This window comes from Molossus molossus, unplaced genomic scaffold, assembly GCF_014108415.1.
Source record: "Molossus molossus isolate mMolMol1 unplaced genomic scaffold, mMolMol1.p scaffold_m16_p_20, whole genome shotgun sequence".
NCBI lineage: Eukaryota > Metazoa > Chordata > Mammalia > Chiroptera > Molossidae > Molossus > Molossus molossus.
In genome coordinates, this window is record NW_023425356.1 from 49,555,719 (window position 1) to 49,576,679 (window position 20,961).

The 20,961-nt window shown below is 50.7% G+C and overlaps 1 protein-coding gene across 4 annotated transcripts in view; it reads right to left on the reverse strand.

Moving 5' to 3' along the window:
* Nucleotides 1-20,961, reverse strand: part of DNM3 (dynamin 3) — a 384,567-nt gene continuing 363,606 nt past the window's right edge. For all 4 annotated transcript variants that reach the window (XM_036272290.1, XM_036272289.1, XM_036272291.1 and 1 more), the window contains one exon: nucleotides 1-1,160. In XM_036272290.1, coding sequence (XP_036128183.1) covers nucleotides 1,091-1,160 — 70 coding nt within the window. In that variant the 3' untranslated portion in view covers nucleotides 1-1,090. The remainder of the gene's footprint in view (nucleotides 1,161-20,961) is intronic.

The following is a 20,961-nucleotide window of genomic DNA, read 5'->3' on the forward strand; positions in this document are numbered from 1 at the left end:
CCCACTCTTTAAATCGGGTTATCCCACAGAAAGGCTCGTGACTGTGAAGAGAGCCTAGAAGGGATAGAAAGTTACTTTAAGCCTGTTTTAGAGGTAGGGCAATTTTTTACATAAGAGAATTATGCTTCTAGCAGAGAAAAAGAGGAATATTTTTGCTCCAGCCAACGAAATAAACAAATAAACTGGAGTTAGTGTCAAAGTGTAGTCAGCCATGCCTAAAATTAGATGAATCTGAGAAAAATAAATATTTTCCATCTCAGCCTTCCCTGTAACCTAGGAAGGGGGTGATTATATAAATAAAGAAATAACGTTTTCCAGCAACTTCTAGAGATGTGATATTTTGCTTCTTCCTGAATTCTGAAATTAACTAGTCAAATCTATTGACTGGTTCCAGAGAAATCAGCTCTGACTGGCGACTGAATGTGCTTCTAGCATGAAACCCAACACCAGGGCGGAGGAAAACCCTCCGCAGCAAGCGAGGTGTCCCCTTTCCTCTGCAAACTACCTTGCCCTTCTGGGAAAGCTTTATTCTTAAGGAATCCTAATAAAATAAAATAAAAAATCACCTCCTGGCAGTCTTATGAAATAAAGAGGAAGGAATGGATCTGAACAGGTAATTCCGGAGTCGACAGAAACATTGATAATAAAGAAAACCATTTCTGTCCTCCCAAACAGAGTGTGGGAAAGTAAGTATGTATGGCTTAGGTCGAAGCCCAGCATCTGAGCTCTCTCTTAAGAATGATATTTTATGGGCTCTCGGAAAGGTAACCTGGGAAACTCGTCCAAAGCAATTTCAGATATATGCCAGGGTAGGCAAACGGCCCCCAAGGTATAGGGCTGCCATCCAAACCTACCTGGGTTGACACAACACAGAAAGGAAGCCTTGAAGCGACAGCAGTTTCCAAGGGTCAAATCCCCAGAGCTGGACATACCATGAGCAATGCAGCCGAGTGAGGGATGCGTTAGTAAGACTGGTGACTTGCCTACCGATGTCCACACATGCGACTACTCATGATTTACCGCAATGGTTATCAAATATGTTGCTGTCTCATAATTCCTTAGTAATTAGCTGCCATGCTAGACACTTCCTTTAGTCTAACAGGGAGGATTCTAGTGGCCGGATTATAGTGGGACGCGTTGGTGATGGGGGTGGTCTCCGGCTAGAAAGAGAGAGAGAGAGAGGTAAAGAAACAGGTAGAATAGCGGGCACAGCTTGTCCCCAAGCCACGGGACAGGAGCCATCGCCACAAGCTCATGCACAGACAGGCCAGCAGCAGTGGATCACTAACACTGTTTGCTGTCATCCACCCAGCATTTCCTTAAAAACAAAAATGAGGGTGTCTTTCATATGCAGATCTTTCTGAAAACGGAAGTCGTCCCTCCCAATACTATTACCAATATTCAGTCATGGAAAAGCCATCTGAAATATACTGCCCGTTTCTCAGCCCATAGCGTATGATCAGAGACTGAACTGGACTCTGGGGCTGATGACCGGCCTCAGGGCATGATGGGTGTTTTGAATGTTTAGTTCCCTTTATCTTCCTCTTTTTCTCCCTGTCGGGATGTTAGTGATCACTTCTCATTGACTTGAGCAACAGCTTTTTCCAAGTTGTGCTGGATCTACGTCTAATGTACAGGGTACTAGGAAAATCAGGATGGAGATGTTTGGCGCTCTCTACAGTAAGTGTAAGTAGTCTCGGGGTGAGTCCCTGAGTGCCCGAGCACCCAAGTACCTGAGAAAATGGCATGACCTCTCCTTCCCATTTTGGGTCCTAGAAGTTTTATCAGTAGTAGTCATTTTGCTCGCTGTCTGGTTGGTTTTCGATAGCTGAGGTTGCTGAATAAATAAACTCAGGATAATGTAATATGATTGTATCTGACAACCTCAACTTGAGTAGTACCCTTCATTTCCTGAAACCCCACATCTATGTCCTAAATGTATCAATAAATCTCTGTGTGTGTACTTGACTTTGTATGTAGTATCTTGAGAGGTGATTTTTATAACCAAGTTCAACAGATTCTACAAATTAAAACCTTTGTTCTTGATAAAACTCTCATTGATCCCCCCCTTCCCCAGAAAGACCCCTTCTGGAATAACATAGAATTCCCTTCTGTATTGGAAACACTAAATTGATCAAATCAAATGTCCCTTCTCAGGTATGAAGAAGGGAGGTTAGAAAAGTTAAAGAAAAACAATCATGAAATGTTAAAAAAAAAAATTATAAAGCTATAAAATAAAATTAGATGCTCGAGGAAAAATGACAGCAAATTGTTGACGAACAGTAACAATATTGACCACGGGCATGAACTCCTAGGTACTAGGAGAGTTCCTTTCGCCTCCTGCGCCTAAGAAATGTCTACGTGGCTTTAGAAGAAAGGCTTCCTTTGGAGGAAACATCTTATGCTAGTCTTATTATTAAGCAAGTACTCAATGTTGGAGAGTGTGACTGGAGATATTTTATAGGCATGGGAACAGCACTAACCCAATCCCTGCTGTCTAACTGGAGTAAACAAGTAAATCCTTTCTGCAGAAAGGCGACTGTGACCACCTGGAATGCTTTGGCCATTCCCTGCTGGGCAAAATCCTCCCATAATCCCTTTTTGCTGATGGCCATGCAGAACACATCAGCTCTTCCACTAGTGTGGTCATTTCCATTTAATGTGGCCGTATTTGTTTAACTTGGGTCCTGAGTCTTGAACTGTATCATTTTCCCCTTCGATGGGAAGGTTCCCGAGGCCAGAGGTCATGACACTTGACTTGCTCCGGACAGCGCTTAGCATGGTGTTACATTTCCACCTCCTCGTGGTCATGGACTGGAATGCATATTCATTCTTTAAGACCCTTCTGGGGGCGAGTCTTCTCTGATCTCCCTTCCCCTATCTTGATACATTGTTTCTACAGCATGTGGACATGACTCAGTATCACATGGAATCCTAATTAGGCTTATGCTTCTCTCCCCGACTAGAAACAGGCTGGTCTTACTCATCCTCGTCTTCCTGCTTATCGTTCAGCCACAGAATGTTGGACGGCTGGACAAGGGAAAGTTACTCCTCCGGTAAGAAACAGCTTCTAAGTGCTCATGACATCCATCATCTTTCTGTGACACAAAGGTATTTGTTAGTCAGTGGCTGCTGTGGCGAGACACACAACACAAAACCACAGTGACTTGTAGGATTTAGACCCTCGGAAACTCTACCTATAAAGTTTTTGCTCAATTCTTCAGTAGATGTTGGAAATAAATACTCGATAAATAGGCTGCCTGTCCTCACAGTTTAATACATAATCCCGTCACCTACAGGAATGTGTTCTTAGCAATTAAGCTGTTATAGGGGAGGGGCAAGGGAGGTGGCCAGTATTTGAACTTAAAGAAGGAAACTCTGCTGCAATAATGGGTCAGACTCCATGAGGGTATTTGAAATAAGTGGATGTTAGACTATAAATTCAGTGACAAGTAGGCTGCGGCGTGGCAGGGTGGATGGGAAGTTTTTCCTGCACATGGGATGTCTTGGACCTAGGACTGCAGCCAAACAGAGAAAGGAATGCAAACCGGGTTCTTTTCTGAGCCGTTTGTTCTTGGCTCCGATGTCTTTCCTCGGCCCCCCTGACCACCACCCCAATCACTTCATGATGTCTGTGTGTTTCATAGCGCTCGACCCTGTTTTTAATTATGTCTTCGTTTTCTAGATTGTTGCCTGTGTTCCCCCCAGTAGATTCCTTGAGAGCAGCGACCACACTGTCAGTACTTATCACATGTCTTCAGCATTTAGTGTAATGTGATTAGAAGGCAGGGAATTCATAGTTATTCAGTAATGGACAAACACATGTGTGAAAAGCGCCTACACAAAGATGTTCAGCCAGGTCAGAGGACAGGCCGGGTCAGGATGCGGAGGGTCAACGAGGCCAGGGATGCAGCACTTGGAGGCATTTGTCAGAGGCTTATACTTGAAACGTCGAGTTTATACAGAAAGAATCTGAATCAGAAATCAAAAGACATGGATTCCAGCTCCAACTGCCAGTTTGTACAAGTATTAACCCACTACGCTTGCCTAAGCCTTGATTTTCTCACATATGACATGAGAGACAGGTGAGGGAACCTACTGCATGCCTCCCAGCCATGCATGCCTGCATTACTTACTGAGCACCTACTATGTGCACCGCATTATGCTGCACGATTTTAATAACTCAGACTCTGCTCCCAGCCATGCATTGCCTGCGTCATTTACTGAGCACCTACTATGTGCGCCGCATTATGCTGCACGGTCTTTAATAACTCAGACTCTGCTCCCTGTGGAAGACACGTGAGAGAGAACAGATACGCATGGAGGCTCACTATAGCACCCCATGTTACAGGGGAAAAAATAGGGCACATTTTTGTAATTCAGACTCGGAGGATATGTTCTGGGAGCTTGAAAATACAAAGATGTGACCTAAGCAGGCGCAGATGGGAGTTTAACGGCACGTATAAGAATTCACGTAAGAGAATGCAGGTCTGCAACAAGGTCAAAGAAACCAGAAATTGCCATCCGGTGTGGCTCAGTGGTTGAGCGTCGACCCATGCACTAAGAGGTCACTGGTTTGATTCTCGGTCAGGGCACATGCCCAGGTTAAGGACCAGATCCCCAGTGAGGGGCAGGCAGGAGGTGGCCAATTGATGTTCTCTCTCATCGATGTTTCTACCTCTCTCTCCCTAAAAATCAATTAAAACAAACAAACAAACAAAAAAACCTAGAAATTAAGTGATGAGGATTGAAGGGAAGAAGTCAACACTGGGAATAGAAGGTAGAAAGATTGCAGTACTCTGATGGCCCAGTAACGTCTCATTCCTCTCCTCTGCAGTCCTTGCGCCGTGCCGACGGGACAAGAGAGGACAGCAGTTGGCAGGCGACTGCAGAAGGAGCCCAGGCAGGAGGCCGGGAGAGCAGCCTCTGCCACGGGCCAGAGCTCGTGTGTGTCTTGTTCACCACCATATCCCAGAACTCAGCATGGTCTTTGGCTCATACTATATATATATATATATTTTCAAATAAACAAATCATCAGAGAACCTATCGATCGGGAACTTTTCAAGGGAGTCCCTCGGGCCTTACATCGAACAGGCAAACATACTGGGGTGGCGATCTCATGACTGAAAGATGAAAGAGAAAATTCCCATCATGTCCTCTCAAAATAATGATGACCTCTTGAAAATATGCACAGTTTCAGGTGAAAGTAACCCATAGACGAACTTAGTAACTTAAACAATCCCACAGAGTCCCTGACCCTTCTAGAAGGAGCGAACACGGTTTTATTTCTGAAACAATAAACCCCCCACCATCCGTGTAGAAAGCTTCCACGAGGAAGCACATCGGGAGGAGCGTGAAGTTGTTCAGCGTGAGTTCCCTTCAGTAATGCTAAGACGTTTGCCAACTTCAACACCAGAGGCACGTCCAAGGTTCACTGTCAAGGTTCACTGCCTTGGTCCAGTTCCTAACGTGCAAAGGGTTTCCAGGGACAGTCACCTCCTGAGACAGTTTGTTTTGGGCAAAGCGAGGTGGTTTGTTTTGTGCCGGGTTTTCTTCGGCGGGCTCTGTTAAGGGGACCCTCCCACCCGAACGCAGCGGCTCCACGGAGTGGGTGTTTATTGAAACACTGTGTTGTGCGTGGGCGGTTCGTGGTTACCATAGACGAGCCATGTTTCTGCTTCCAAGTCGGGGGGGGGGGAGAGGGAATATTTGAGGTTGCCTTGTAGCTGCAGGGATGGATCGCTTACAGGGTTTTGGACGATGACACATTTTGTGAGGCAGTCACAAGGCTGGGTGGCATTGACAGGGAGACCGGCTTCACGGGTAAGCGAGGAGAGTGTATGATCGGCCTCACTGTCTCTTTCGATTCGCTCCTAGTGTGGAAGAACTGCCCTGGTCGGAATGGTCAGTGGTTAGAGCGTTGGCCTGCACACCAAAGGATTGCTGGTTCGATTCCCGGTCAAGGGCATGGACCTGGGTTGCAGGTTTCATCCCCAGCCCTGGTCAAGGCAGGTGAGGGAGGCAACCAATGGATGTGTCTCTCTCACATTGAAGTTCCTCGCTCTCTTTCTCCTTCCTTCCCTCCCTTCTACTCTCTCTAAAGATCAATGGGAAAAAAACAAATCTATCCTCATGTGAGGATTAAAAAGAAAGAATGGAAGAACCCGCCCTGGCCAGTTTGGCTCAAGGGTTAGAGCGTCGGCCTGCGGTCCGGAGAGACCCGGGTTCGGTTCCCGCTAAGGGCACGTACTTCGGTTGCAGTTTGTCCCCGGCCCTGGTTGGTCGTGCGGGTGGCAGCCACTCGATGTGTCCCTTTCACGTCGATGTTTCTCTCTCTCTCTCTCCCTCCCACTCTATCTGTACAAAAATTGGAAAAATGTCCTCGGGTGAGGATAAAAAAAAAAAAAAGAATGGAAGAACCCAGATTTCATCTGCTCCTGGCTATTCACAACGTGAGGCCAGTCTCCACGTGGGTTGGGGGAGGGTTGAGCGGGGCGCCTGGCTTCGGGGCATCGGCATGTGGCCGAGGCAGAAACAACCCTCAGGAAATGCTGGGTCTCGGCCCCGCCCTGATCCTTCCTGAGGCTGGGAAGTGCCCGAGTGGGAGACGGGGGGCCAGACTGGGTCACGCAGCTCACTGTCCTCCCTGTCCTGTGCTAAGACAGCATCTCCTGCCCGCCAGGCCAGGGTCCCCTCTACTGAGCAGTGTCTCTCCAAGTGGCCGGCGTGTCTGAGTTCCCTGGAGGGCTCGTTAAAACACGGCTTTCTGGGTCCCTCGCAGCGTTCTAACAGGGTGAGACATTTCTAGCACGTTCCCAGAGGCTGCTGGGACTGGGCTTTCCAAAGCCACTGTTCCAAGGCACGATGCCTAATTCTGACCTTCCTTTATTTCAGCAGTTCGAGTCACCGGCCAGATAACGTGCGAGCAATCAGAGAAAGTGCCGGAAAAATAATCTTAAGAAAGGTAATAGAAATGGTGGTAAGGAGACTTTGATCTCTTTGGGAATGAGACTTTAGCATGGGTCAAATCGGTTTTAGGTTTATGTTGTATAAAGACCTAGATACTATATTATGGTCGTTTTCTTCCATCCTCACCAGAAGAGTGACTACTTACTTAGGGGGGCAGGCATCTCTCAACACACAGCCCAGTTCTCCTCTTTGGAGAGGATATAGCTGAAGTCCAACCTTAGTAGTTAGGTGGATGCAGATTTAAAAAAAAAAAAAAAAAAAAGAACAAAAATGCTAAAAATAAGACAAATACAAGATCGAGCCTCGTAGAGGCATGCTATTTGCCTGAGAGGTAGTTGTCTGCATAAAAAGACCGCAACAGGCATCTTTTATACCCCAAGTTCTACTTATTAAATATAACTCAGGCTTTAAAATCTCACCGTCTCGAAAATTCAGTTCACATATCAGTACCTTGAGCACTGTGGAGGGTCTACAACCTCAGGTTTCCTAGAGCCACAGGAATCTGATATGAACTTGCCCAACTTTTTATCTTGTTAATGAAACAAGTCCAAAAAAAAAAAAGGGGAAAGGTTTGTCTACTAAACCACAAGAAATAAGACACCTCCTTTCTTTTGGCTGCATCCGGCAAATTTCTTAGAAAACAAAACCGAAGAGAACAAACGCCGCATCTGCGTTCTCTAGCATCGGAAGAGCGCCTCCCGCAGGGCCTCTGGTGAACTGGGCTCCAGAGCAGGGCCAGGCAGGGGGCTCTGGCGGCTCAGTGAGCTGGGGTGGGTGCTCCCAGTGTCCGCTCCCGGGGACAGAAACCCCTGCTTCTCCAGGGCCCTCCTGAACCACTTACTCCTTAAGTCACTTTTCCAAGTCGAAGGCATGCATGCCTGGTTTATCAGGAATGACATTGTTTTTAAAACATCAATGTGAAAGAGATAGACAATCAGCCACCTCCTGCACACCCCCACTGGGGATCGAGCCCACAACCTGGGCACGTGCCCTGACCAGGAATCGAACCGGGGTCTCTCAGTCCCTGGGGGGATGCTCAATCCACTGCACCGCACCAGGCAGACCTCATCTGAGCACCATTGTAAACTTCCTGTGGGCTGAGACTATACCTCGCCCAGCGCCTGCAGAGGGCAGTGTCCCAGCCAGCAGGCCAGAGAACGCGGGTGAGTGGATACACCCACGGGGAAATCAGAAAGCAGCACACCTCCAGGTGCAGTGGAAAGGCAACCCCTGTGACCCAGGACTTCCTCCTGGGACTGTCAGCTCTAAGAGAAAAGATTATGGGGCCCAGTCTTTTCTAATGTCAACACTGTTTGCACTTGGCTTCTCATTTTGAGCGTTCATTCACCAACCGGGTGGTACATACGTAGAAGGTATAAGGGTGAGTTTGGAAAAACCCTGTAACAGGCAGCATTTGGTCCACGTGGAAGATCGTATTCTGTAACTTATTATGAAAACACGGCAGGATGCTGTCCAGCATGCCTTTGGCCTCCCCAGTGTGTGCAGCAGAGTAAGCAGGACGGTCCCTGAGCAGTTTACAGGAGATGTTGGAAAGAACACAGGACTTGGAGTCCATTTCGAGGGTTTAAGGAATTCTCTAATGTGATTCTTGCTCCATATCAGAGCCAGCATTTCTTCCCCTGTGAAAATCAACCCGTGATTTTATAATGTATGTCACTGGGAAAGAATGAATCGATTGATGGAATTTGAAACAGGGAGGAAAAGAGCCCATGATTTTTATTTGATGATACAAAGCTATAATATCCTACATCAGTCTCTGAGATAAATGGTAACAATCTACGCTGGCAGTCTTTCTCTGCTTTGGCTTAAATATCTGCCTTGGCCTTCACCGGTCGGGGTGGCACTGATGGACCCCTTCTGGGGCGCGGGGTGGGGGGGAGCTGGAAGCACCGCTTGCCCACATCAGCTCTGCTCAGGTTATGATCCGAGAAAGGAGTTTTACAATAGAATTTACCCAGGTAAGGCTGTCAGTAGACTAGAACAAGAAAGTGTTTAAGTTGTTTCTTAAAATGCACCACATTTTGGGCTAATTCCCAAATAAATGTCGATTACATATTTCACGTGAACTTATTTTGTAGGTTCCCCCAGGGAGCCCTCTTTATGTGGTTGGCACCGTACGAAGACACGGAGGGTACGGAGACGCGGAGGGTACGGAGACACAGAGGGTGCGGAGGCACAGAGGGTACGAAGACGCGGAGGGTACGAAGACGCGGAGGGTACGGAGACGCGGAGGGTACGGAGACGCGGAGGGTGCGGAGGCGCGGAGGGTGCGGAGGCACGGAGGGTACGAAGACACGGAGGGTACGAAGACGCGGAGGGTAGGAAGACGCGGAGGGTATGAAGACACGGAGGGTGCGGAGGCGCGGAGGGTGCGGAGGCGCGGAGGGTGCGGAGGCGCGGAGGGTATGAAGACACGGAGGGTATGAAGACACGGAGGGTGCGGAGGCGCGGAGGGTGCGGAGGCGCGGAGGGTATGAAGACACGGAGGGTGCGGAGGCGCGGAGGGTATGAAGACACGGAGGGTGCGGAGGCGCGGAGGGTGCGGAGGCGCGGAGGGTGCGGAGGCGCGGAGGGTGCGGAGGCGCGGAGGGACAGAAATAGAGTCGCTGCCCAGGAGTTTCTAGTGGAGGTGGCGGAGAAACGAGGCAGGAGAACAGTGGGTCTGGTGCGACCACAGGACGGTGCCTTGGCAGTTGCAGGGACACCTGGAGCCTGAGCCTGGACTTGGAAAGAGGGTGGGGGACTTGGAAGGACTCCGGAGCCAGGGAAGGTGGAGGCCCCAGCTTTCCAGGGGAAGCGGGATGCGTGAAGGAAAGAAAGCGGGAAGCACTAACTCCGCGTCCTGGTGCATGAAGCAGAGGACGTGCCGGTGCCTTCGTTGTGTCAAGATAAGCTTCCTACAAAGCATCACTTCTGAGGTCACCGTTTCGCATTTCCGCCCAGCACTGTCTCACTAACAGCAGAGACGCTGGGTAGAGAATGAGAACGAAAGTTGCAAAAAAGAAAGGGAGGCAGGAGGGGTGCGGAGAGAGAGCCACGCGGAGAGAAAGCACATGGTTCTGAAAGGGACTGGCACGCACGAGGCTGTGGAATGAAGTTAGGCAGTGTCCCTTCCGATGGCTTTTTTACTTCCCTTTCCTGTCTTCCTCCCCCGCCGCTCCCCCCCCGCCCCCCTTGCTCTCTTTGGAGACATCCCCGAACAGCTCTCCAGGAACTGACATGCTGCAGACACCGAGTCCCAGTGGTGGTGGCGGGGCTAAAAGTATTTCTAACCCTCTTCATCCTCTGTCCCCTGTCCCTGCCCTGCCCGCACTCCCACCCAGGCACCAGGGAGGGGTTGGCCAGAGCAGCCTGGAGGAGGAGGGAGGCTGGGAAGGAGGTGCTGGGAAGGAGCTGGGAAGGGCGAGGTCCCGCTGCTGAGACGCACAGCCCTGTGTCATCCCAAACCCGGGGGCCGAGAGGAAGCAGCGAGGCCGGAGGCCCGGAGGACAAAGACCTGGCTCAGGCTGCGTCAAAGCCCTGCAGAGACGACGGTCCCTTTCCGAGGGGAGCGGGACCCTTCTGGGCATGAGGATGTGACCTGGGCCTCCCCTGCGAGGGTGTGAAGTAGAAATACGGTCGGGAAAGTGAACTCCCGTGCCTTATTTTTTTTTTTTTGAAACACAAACAAAAAGCGGAGCACGAGGAATGTGAGGGTGTGGGTGGCACGAGCGTTTCATTTCTGCCCGACCCCACCCCCGGCGCCGCCAAGGCCAGTCTTGCGCGCACCCACGCGTGCTTTTCCCGGGGCTCCACCAGTCCGCGCGGTGGGACGAGACAAAGGGCCGCCTGGCTCCTTGCGGCCAGCGGTTCGCACACCGGCCAGCAGGAGGAGCTCCAGAGCTGGGCTCGGCCCTGGGGGCCCCGGCCGGGGAGGAACCGGGCGGCAGTGTGCCCCGCAAGCGAGCTGCCTTCTCCGCGAACAAACATGTGACTAAGTCCAATTAAATGCTCAGTGCGAAGCCAAGGATGAGCCTGGCGGGGACCGGACGGCCCACATCTGCTCTGTCCACGTCCCGACGCTCCGGGGCTGGGGCTGGGGCTGGGCCGGCCCTTCGCTCTTGCAAACGAGGGGGCGGAAAGGCGGTTTCTGGGCGCGGGGAGAAGTCCCTCTTGCTGTCTCCTGCTTTCTCACCGAGCCCTGGCTCAGACCTGTCTTCTGTGGGGGTTGAAGGTGCTACAGAAACTCCTAAATGTTCCGTCTCCTTTACTCAGTGGCTTCTTGGGTACTTTTTAAAAATGAGGGAAATGCTGTGTTTGTAAAATTTGGTGCTAAAAGGGCAAGGAATCATATGTCCCCTGGGCTGTGTAAAGAGTCTGGAGAAAGAATTAGAGCTTTCTGACACACACACACACACACACACACACACACACACACACACACACGGCCCAGCTGGAACACAAAGAATTTACCAAGGAAAACAGGAGTATATGAATTTAACAGTTGTCAGGTTTTTTTTTTGAGGGTAAGTCTTCCCATTTTGGCCAGTGCTGTGGGAGCTAACACACTGGACTTACAGGATGCGCAGAATGACTTCACCTGAAGGAAAGTCTCCACAATCCCTTTTCATCTCTGGCCAAGAAGAAGTCAAACTTTTTGTTTTACACCTTAATGGTATGCCCACACTTAAACTTTTTATACGGGCTCCTAACGAAACTTTAACTAGGCCAGTTCAGACCCAGAGTCACTAAATAAAGCTAGTCTAGACGGAAAAATCTATGAAAACCATATGTCTCTGAGGCATCTGTCTTACAAAAACTGCCATCGTCCTGGCGAAATACTTCACGAAATATGCTTTCAGGGACACACAACTCTAATGAGCATGGGGGCCGAGCCCACGCCGGCTGGACTTGGCCGGGGAAAGGAGCGCAGAGTTGTTTACGAATGAAAACCTCTCCTCTGTCTGTAAACATCGCTGAAGGGGAGGAAACGAGGCAGATGGGGTTTGCATTTCCATTATTCCGAAGGGATCCCCCAAGTTTCCAGCGTTGTTGCTCTCTGCTCCTATAGAATGCTTGGCCGGGGGGGTCTCAAAGCAGCTCCGGTCCCACTCACAGAAAACTCTTTTGAGTAATGTTGTATGTGGATGAAGCCAAAGGACCAGAACATTTTGTTCTGATGAGGACCTCGTCCCACTGGCCTGCCAAACACAGCTAGAAGGCAGGTGTCCGGCCTAAGTCACTGAAGGCAAACTGTCCTACATGATGGGGCGGAGGGCCCGACCGAGAGTCACGGGAAGTGGGAAGAACTAGGGGTCCGCAGGACAACAGAGAGAATGCAGGACCGAGGGGTGCTCGGAAGCTTGGCCTTTCGGCCCGAACGGAGCTCTCTGAACCCAGAAGGTGGTCAGCTCACTATTCTGGCTACGGACTGTACCTCTCAAAACGCAGCCGAGTAAGTGATATGAAGTCCATGAGGGGAAAACACAGAAAATCAAACTTTAATAATGAAAATAGCATCTTAACTGCAAACTGACCAGTCTGGGGAGGCTGTGGAAGTATTTCTAAATTGCGAAGATTCCTTGTGCTCCTTAGGAATATAACACAGAGGGGGTTTGGGAACAAGTGTAGCAGTGGGCATGGGCATGAGCGTCCGTGTACTTTGGAGTCCCCTGGACAACTCCGAGTGGGCAGTATGCTTCGAACAGCCGCACAAAGAGGAGGACACCTATCAGAGGTCACCAATCACACACCAAAGTTTTAAGCACAAGTGAGAAATGCGATTTCAGTATGTTTATCCAAAGACGCTGTGCTGTCAAATGAGTTTCTAGCATTTTCATTAGTTTTCTTTTTTTTTTTTTTATCCTCACCCGAGGACATTTTTCCATTTTTTGTACAGACAGAGTGGGAGGGAGAGAGAGGAAGAGAGAGAGAGGGAAAGAAACATCGATGTGAAAGGGACACATTGAGTGGCTGCCACCCGCACGACCAACCAGGGCCGCGGACAAACTGCAACCGAGGTACATGCCCTTAGCAGGAACCGAACCCGGGTCTCTCCGGACCGCAGGCGGACACTCTAACCGCTGAGCCAAACCGGGCCAGGGCTGCTTTTTTTTTTTTTTTTTTTTAGTTTTCAAGCGCTCATTGCAATGATGGCAATGGGGACGGTTTAGGAGGCTGGAAATATGAACACAAATCAAGCCATCGTGTCCACAACCCTCGCTACAATTCCCTAACTGACCTGCAGGGCACTGGAGTCGTGGGAAGCACGGATGAGCCCAGGGACGGTTCGGGCCTGCGGATTTCCGGCCGGAGCGCTCCATCGCTGCCGTGGTTGGAGCAAAAACTCCACCTCTGCCTTCTCCACCCAACACCCCCCCCCCCCTCGTGGTATGTGGCTTTATTTTTACTTTAGACCCAGATACGTGGAGGCACATTATGGCAGTGGTTTCCCTAGTTAACACATTGACTAATGTTTCCTTAATTTTCCACCCCAAGAGGCGATAATTAAGGCAGAACTGGCCTCGCATGAAGTCTTATAATTTTAGTTATTAGAATATTTTCCAACACTCCTAAGAAGCAACAATAAATTCTAGTTGTTTTAAACATCGGCAGACCTTCCCTTGAGTTTTTACAGCTTCTCGTCCCCAGTCCAGAGGCAGAGCAAGTGAGCAGACTCCTGAGGATGGACTTACTCCAGGGAAACTTTCATTCACTCTGAACACTGACTTCGGGAACACTCCTAACGTGAGCTGAGAAAATGCACATGGAAGCGAAGGTGTCTTACATAAACATCCACTCCAAGTGGAAGAGTTTCATTTTAGTCTCTCTGAGCTGCAAGGTCCCTGTGGAAGTCCTTCTCATCTCCTACTCTCCTACGAGGTCTCACTCTAGAAAAACGAGAGACAGACGAACCAGAAGACAAGTAGCACAAGCTGCCTCGTGGGAATCGGAACCGAGATCCCGGGAGTCCTCCCAGGGTGGAGGCAGCTGGTGCGACTGATTGTAAGATAAGCCATTTTCTGCATCAGATTCAAAGCCATGTGGAGTCTTCTCACGCCGTTTCACTCCTCCTCGGTTTTCTTTTTTTTTTTTTTTAATATATTTTTATTAATTTTCTGAGAGAGAGAAAGGGAGAGAGGGAGAAAGGCAGAAACATCGATGAAAGAGAAACATGGATCGGCTGCCTCCTGCACGCCCCCGACTGGGGATCAAGCCTGCACCCTGGGCAGGTGCCCTGACTGGGACTCAAACCAGGACCTCTCAGTCCATGGGACGATGCTCAATCCACTGAGCCACACCGGCCGGGTTCCCTCTCGGATTTCAAAATCGCCATAGAAACTTGGGGATTCCCTGGTAGTGGTTTATCTAGTTGGTAGTTCTCCAGTGAAGTCTTCATTCTCCCTCTCAGTTGGTCCATTAGCCTTTCCACAAAAACACCGGGGAGGAAGGCAGGCAGGCAGGCAGGCTGTTTCTAACTTTTATACCCACTTGCACACTTACTGGGTTCCCCGCAGAGCAGCAGACAAGTGCTTACATCGTATCCGATTTTCCTCGCGTTGAAAGAGAGCTGCCGACTCCGTGAAGACTGGGGATGCTCCGTGCATCGAGAGCATCTTCAGCGAAGAAGGCGTGGCCTGGCCCTGGATGAGGAGTGACGCAGGATCCGCCACTTGCCCTATTGACTAAGCATTTTCCCTCATCCTCGGATGGAACATGTTCTCTGGGCCGTTCATAGGAGCTGACAATTCTGACTGGAAAACAGGGTGGACGTCTCCTTAGTGTTTATGGGAACCGTAAAAAAATACTTCCAGAAATTAGAGCGTTTGTTGTTTGTGGTTTTGTCCGTCACGCGGCTCTCGTGGCTGGAAGCAGGGAGGCAGAGCCGCCTCGCCACGGGGGCGGCCCAAATGCCCTGCGCTGCGGACTCTGTCCCGTGCAGGACTCCTTCTATTTTCCGTCAGAGTCGCCATGCGATCGAAGCTTCTAACTCCGGGTAGTGTGGCCTCAACGCACACACAGGCAGATGCTCTCAAACCCGAGTCCCTCCCAGCACCGCCCCGCCCCGCGCTTGGAAGTACCGTCCAGATCAAAGGCGGAATATTCGTCTGGCAACAGTGCCTGGCAAGCCAGATGGGTTTCATTTGGCAACCGAAGGGCATGGATGTGTGTTTAGATTTGGAGGTTCCCCCACACAACGGTCACGTACACTGTGCTGGCTCGAGGACGCGACAGGATCTCAGGGTCGGGCATTTTACAATTCTGTGTCAGGAGCGATAAAGGTATGACAGAAGCCACCGCGCCCTCCGCCGAGGCTCGCTCCTTCCCCAGGTGGCTGCACAGGCACAAGCCCAGGCCCGCGACAGCCGGCACTGCTGTTTCCCGGTAACCCTCCGGGCTGTGGGTCCGCACGGCCGCCCTGGTCCAGGCGCATCCTCCGCTGCAGCCGACAAGCCAGAGGGAAGGAGGACGCGCCCGGCAGCTCCTTCTTGTAATTTGCTGCTTGGCTAAAATTTCCAGGTGAAAAAAGCCAGGAGCTGGGGTGTGCCATGAAACCGGGAAGTCACTGGCCAACATGCATCCAACCACGCGGTGTCCCTGCGAAAGCATTGTTTTCCTGCAGCGAGGGAGACAGGCTCTGGCTTGTGTCTGCAGCCTGCATGTCTGCGGACGTTGGGCGGAGCTTTGCTCCTCCCTCCGAGCTGACATCCTCTTCTACGTAGGAACAGTCAGCCGACTGCGGTGAGTGACCGTCTGCTGCCGACTGGCTAGAGCAAGAAGAGCCGTTCTGCGCATTTTCACTGGTCAGTGCTACCCGACTCCTGCCCTGGTGCCTTCCCCTACCAATCAGGTGAAACCCAGGCCAGAGCCGGGCACCCTGAGACTCAGAGCCGTTGTCTGCAATGCCTGAAGCTTAGCAAGTCAGGGCCCCAAAGGGGACAATGCCAGGGCAATTCGCTGTGATGTGTCCCGGGACAGCTGTGTCTGGTTAACGCAGTGCCAGCTACCACTGGGCACCAGGGCCCGTTGGGGGGGGGGGGGGCGCTGCCTTCTGCACAGATGTTGCTTGCGCTTTGCTCTCTGCGGACCCTGTCTTGTTGTTCTTACTCTTCTGCAACCTCGGGTGTAAGACAAAGGACACACCAAACACAGAAAACCCATTGGAAGTCAACCTCCACACACGTGCAAAGCCCTCAAATTCTGGGCGTCATCTACACCGAACCAGCCCTTCTGAACCGGAGGATTGGAGATGTCTGGGTCAAGTAGACCCAAGTTTGCTAGGCCCAAGGAGGAGACCTCCAGGCTCCTTTTCCTTTTGCAGAGACCAGACTGAAACCAAGACCCAAAGAATGAAAAACTCCAGCATTAACCACTGACCCACCTCAGTGAACTATCGGGTTACAACCAGAATCGCTGCGGAACGGGGAAGGATTTTGATGGGATAGTTAATTGAGGGGCTGAAATGAAATGGGACGTTTTCTTTAGTGAACAGCTTGTGGCCGAATTTCTGTTTCCATCAAAATATCTTCAGCACCATGGCAACTCATGTTAAACCGGCAGTGAATTATTAATTACATTCAGGATTTTGGTAACACGTTTTGGAACACAGAGGCCTCAGGAGATGGCTTAAATACGAAGACTCAGGAAGAACACCTCACCGTTGATTCTATTCTTGGCAATCCTGCCTTTAAAATAATAATAATAAAAAAAATATTTGCTTGACTTTTAAAGCCAAGCGCTAAAAATAAAAAATGTTCCCTGAAAAAATCCGAATACCTAATCATGAATTTGTTTGTTTGTTCTTTAAAGGGGAAGGACGGTGGGGTAATAGCTCATGGCTGCAATCGGAAATCACAAGAATGAATTCATCATCGGTCCAAATGGCACCCAGCTGCTAAGACAGTCACACTCTGAGAGGGCCGAGAGCCGGGAGCAAGTCGGGAAGTTCCCAGGACATGACAGCGGGGGATTCAGACACAGGCTCGTCACACGAGTCGCTTAACCGTCTGTGGGCCCCGAGCCCCCGACTTCAAGGTTCGACGCGTCATCCTTCCCGGCACCAAACCTTCATGTTAGGGATGCAAAGACACTCATGAGAATCGTGGGTTTGTCCTTGACTCACACTTTGGGGACTGGCTGAAATAACAAAACAAAACAAAACAAGGAGACCTTACCCAGGGGTGAAAGGGATTCTGTTAATAGTCAATGGACTTGACATACAAAGTGTATAAAGGGGACACAGCCCACCAGGGTATCCAAATCAGAGGTTTACAACAAGCGACAACCGAAGGGGAATGAGAACCAAGTGGCGTTACCTCCGTGGAGAACAGGAGGTGAGCGCACAGACTGTGTCTGTGTGGAGGGGGTTCTCTAGCGTTGGCCACGGTGGCTTTAGTGGGGAGTTACTGAGAAGGTGGGCCTGTGATGAGGCTCAAGCAGCGCCCTGCGAGGTCAGGGAAGCGCTAAGTTGCAGCTTGTGAGTGGGAAACACTGGGGTAAATCTGGAGGTCACACCGGGGCCATCTGTGCAGGACACCAGAGTCCTCGTGGGGCTCACCAGGGGCTTCCAGGGGGCATTTTTTGGTCCCCGTGTTGTGTTTCCGTCACGAGGACGAGCTGGAGCAAAAGCCAGATCCTTGCCCTCCGATTCAGTTGTCACTTTCAGGAGACACCACCAGCCTTGGTGAGGAGGCTGGTGACAGACTACTGTTTTTCAGCATTTTTAAAAACAGAAGATGGAGTGATGAAGTCAATGAAGTCTGCTTTTCCTTGGATAGAGACCCTTCCTCCCACCCCGATCCCCCTCGGACCATTGCAAAACAGCTCAGCCCAAGGAACGGGGAGAAGACAAATGAGTGAAATAACGCCAGAATTGGCTCTTGCCAGAAAAAACACACTCCGATTGAGTTCATTCGTCCTGTTAATGGCCGCGGCCGCAATTCCCAATTAAGTAATTTTACCAAGTTGTAACCGAAAATAGTGACATTGGCCCCGAAGTTAGTGCTGGATGAAGAGCAGGAGCTTTGAGCAGGAGCACAGGCCCCCCGACCAGGTGCCGGTGTCTGTTTCAGGTCACCCGGCTGAGTGAGGACCTGAGTGGGGGGGATTTTCCACCAGGGTTGAGCCCCTCGTCTGCGTGGGGCGAGGGGGGCAATCCAGATATTCTGGCGGCAGAAACCGTCCCACACGTCGGTTTTGTGAAACTCGATGACTAATGAGAGAAGCAGCCCCGCTCGCGAGTCTCTCTGGGACGGAGACGCTCCCCTCGTTCAGGTGGAATTCATTAACACAGGCATGGCCTTTGCAACATTTCCAGCTCCCTCCCCAAAAGCCTCCGCGCAAGGACCCAGGGCAGCTTGAGCAGCTGAGAGGAGCCGGGCTGGAAATGACTCCACCAGCCCCTGTCCTGCCTCTGTCTTTACATTGCAACAGAAAGACAGAATAATCATCATTCGAAAGGGAAAAAAAAAAGGCAGAACACTCCTGGTTTCCCTACAGTGCACGTGCTTTCGTTACCTTTGGATTGGGTTAAAATAAAAGTGTGCAGGCTCTTAAAAGTCAAGGTCGTAAGATCAGAACTTGCTAATGAAGTCGAGAGTTATCCCGAAGAAATGGGCGCAGGCCCGGGCCCAGGGCTCTGGGCCCCTCGTGACCTGGAAGCCCACTAGAGCTGGCGGGACCCTGCCCGTGCTGGCCGGTCCCTTTATGAGTTTCTGGTTTCAGATAAAAGAGGAGAAAGGGCCCTTAAGAAAGCAAAGGACTGGGGGGGAAAAATCAAACTTCCTTCTCGTAAAGCTAAGGGTCGTCTTCCTGGAGATGATGGATAATGGCGGCTCAGCTTTTTAAAGCTTTTCAGAGAGAGAATGGGCAGGTGGGGGAGGGGAAGGGAATATAAATAAATAGAACAAGGTGAACCTTCTACAAGGACTTCCCTCCAATAACTAACTCTTCCTTTCTTTCTTTCTTTCTTTCTTTCTTTCTTTCTTTCTTTCTTTCTTTCTTTCTTTCTTTCTTTCTCTTTTCTTTCTTCATTCTCTCATCTCTTTCTTTTTCTGAAATCTCAAACCCCATTTCTGGCTTGCATTTGGTAGGATTCCTGCTCTGGCTTTTATTAAAAACAGACTTTATGTGGTCGGAATTCTCCATCTAAAGCTGAACTTGAACAGCGCGCGGATCCTGCCGGTCTGTCTTGCTCTCTCAGGTGCCCCCGCGGGGGGAGGGGCGCTCCCTCCCAAGGCGCCCAGCTGGCCCCAGGTGCCAGGGCTCAGCACACAACGCCTCCCTTCCCGCTTCCACTCTGCACTCTCCTTTCTCTCTCACACTGGAGACTCTTCAAGGCCAGGTCGAGCCAAGTCTGGCTCTAACTTGAGAATATTCTAGAAATTTTGAATAACACAACTGCTGCCCTATAAATTCCCCAGCGCAGACGCATGACACCTGGTGTCCCCTCTCTCCGGCCGGGGCTCCCGCTGCAGCCGCCTTCTGTGAGCGAGCTCAGGAATGCCCAGGGTGACCCCACCCAGCCAAACCCCTCGGTTTAGCATGGCACAGTAGGTCGGAAGGCCACCAGCATGCCAAGCAGCCAGGAGCGAGGGCAGCCAAGCGCGCAGGCAGACGTGCACGTGCACCCGGGGCAGGCAGTGTCCGCTTGCCGGTTCCCCTCGTAGCTCAACAGACAAAATGGCCAAGTCCAGGCCCCTGGACGGGACCCCGCCGCCACCCCCCACACTTCACTTCAGTGGTCTCCAAACCTTCCTGGCACAATGAGAGGCAGTGTCCTGGTCAGTCTGAGGTTCCCAAAAACAACGATTTAGTCTGGCCTGTGGTGAGACTCAGCACTGACATGGATGTTTCCTTACACCGAGGGAGAGTTCTGGAATCCCAGGGCAGGGCTTCTCAAGGGGAGGACGCTCACCCCCTCACTCCCTGCATGGGGCACGTTCAGAGACTTTTTTAGGGGTCACATTACAGGAGTGACGCCTACTGGGAAGAGGCCAGGGTGCTGATAAACCTCCCGAAGTGCATAGGACAACAGCCCCCTATAACCAAAATGTCAGCAGTGTGGAGGCTGAGAATCCCTGATGCTGTGGGTGGGGGTGGGCTCTGCAGGTCAACTTCTGGGGACAGAGCCCAGCTCCCCCGAGGCCTGGGGCACAGCCTTGGACACGGTGCTCAGCCTCTGTGTCTCATCTGCAAAATGGATCATAACCCATCCCATTGGCTTTGTCGTATTAAACAGATGTACCTGCAAAGCTCTGAGGGCACAGCCTAGATCTACTGAAAGCACATTAAACGTCAGCTGTTGTCATTACCACTATTACTAGAAATTTAATTCCATTCCAAATAAACGATAAGCCAGACCTATTGCGTTGAGAGAAAAAGAAAAAGAGGTTTGAGATTGCTACATCCTCTTTGATGGGAACCAAAGTTATGATCATGGTAACGACCACCACAGTGCTCTGCAGTGTAGCGGGCTCTTTGCCAACACCTCTTGGCACGGGAAATGGGCAGCGCCCGTGGAGCTCATGCCGGGCTCCTAGCTAAGGGCGGGCTGGCTCGGAGGTGATGCATCACCCCGTCTGTGGAGAGTGGGTGCGACTCCGCACCTCTGCAATCCCTGCTCCGGCAGCAGCCTCGGTTTGCCAGTTTCAGAGACCCTGACACCCTGAAGATCCAATTAAACGTCAACGCGGGCTTCCTGGGTGAGTGGAGGACACTTCTGCTACATGCCTGGGAAGGTCTTCCTTCATGGGCCATGCAGGTATTTCAGTCCTCTGAACTGAATTTGTAAAGACGAACTTTGTGGACGGGCCAATTTTCTTTCCTTTTCAAATTTCTGTCCTTGATTTTAGAAAACCTAGTTCCTTCTATTGTCAAAAGCTCGAATTATACACATTGCTCATATTTTTATTGTAAATGTACGAAGGTGAGAATCTAGCTTTAACTGTATACAGGGTTCACGTTCCCTTTATTTGCCAGCTATTTTGTT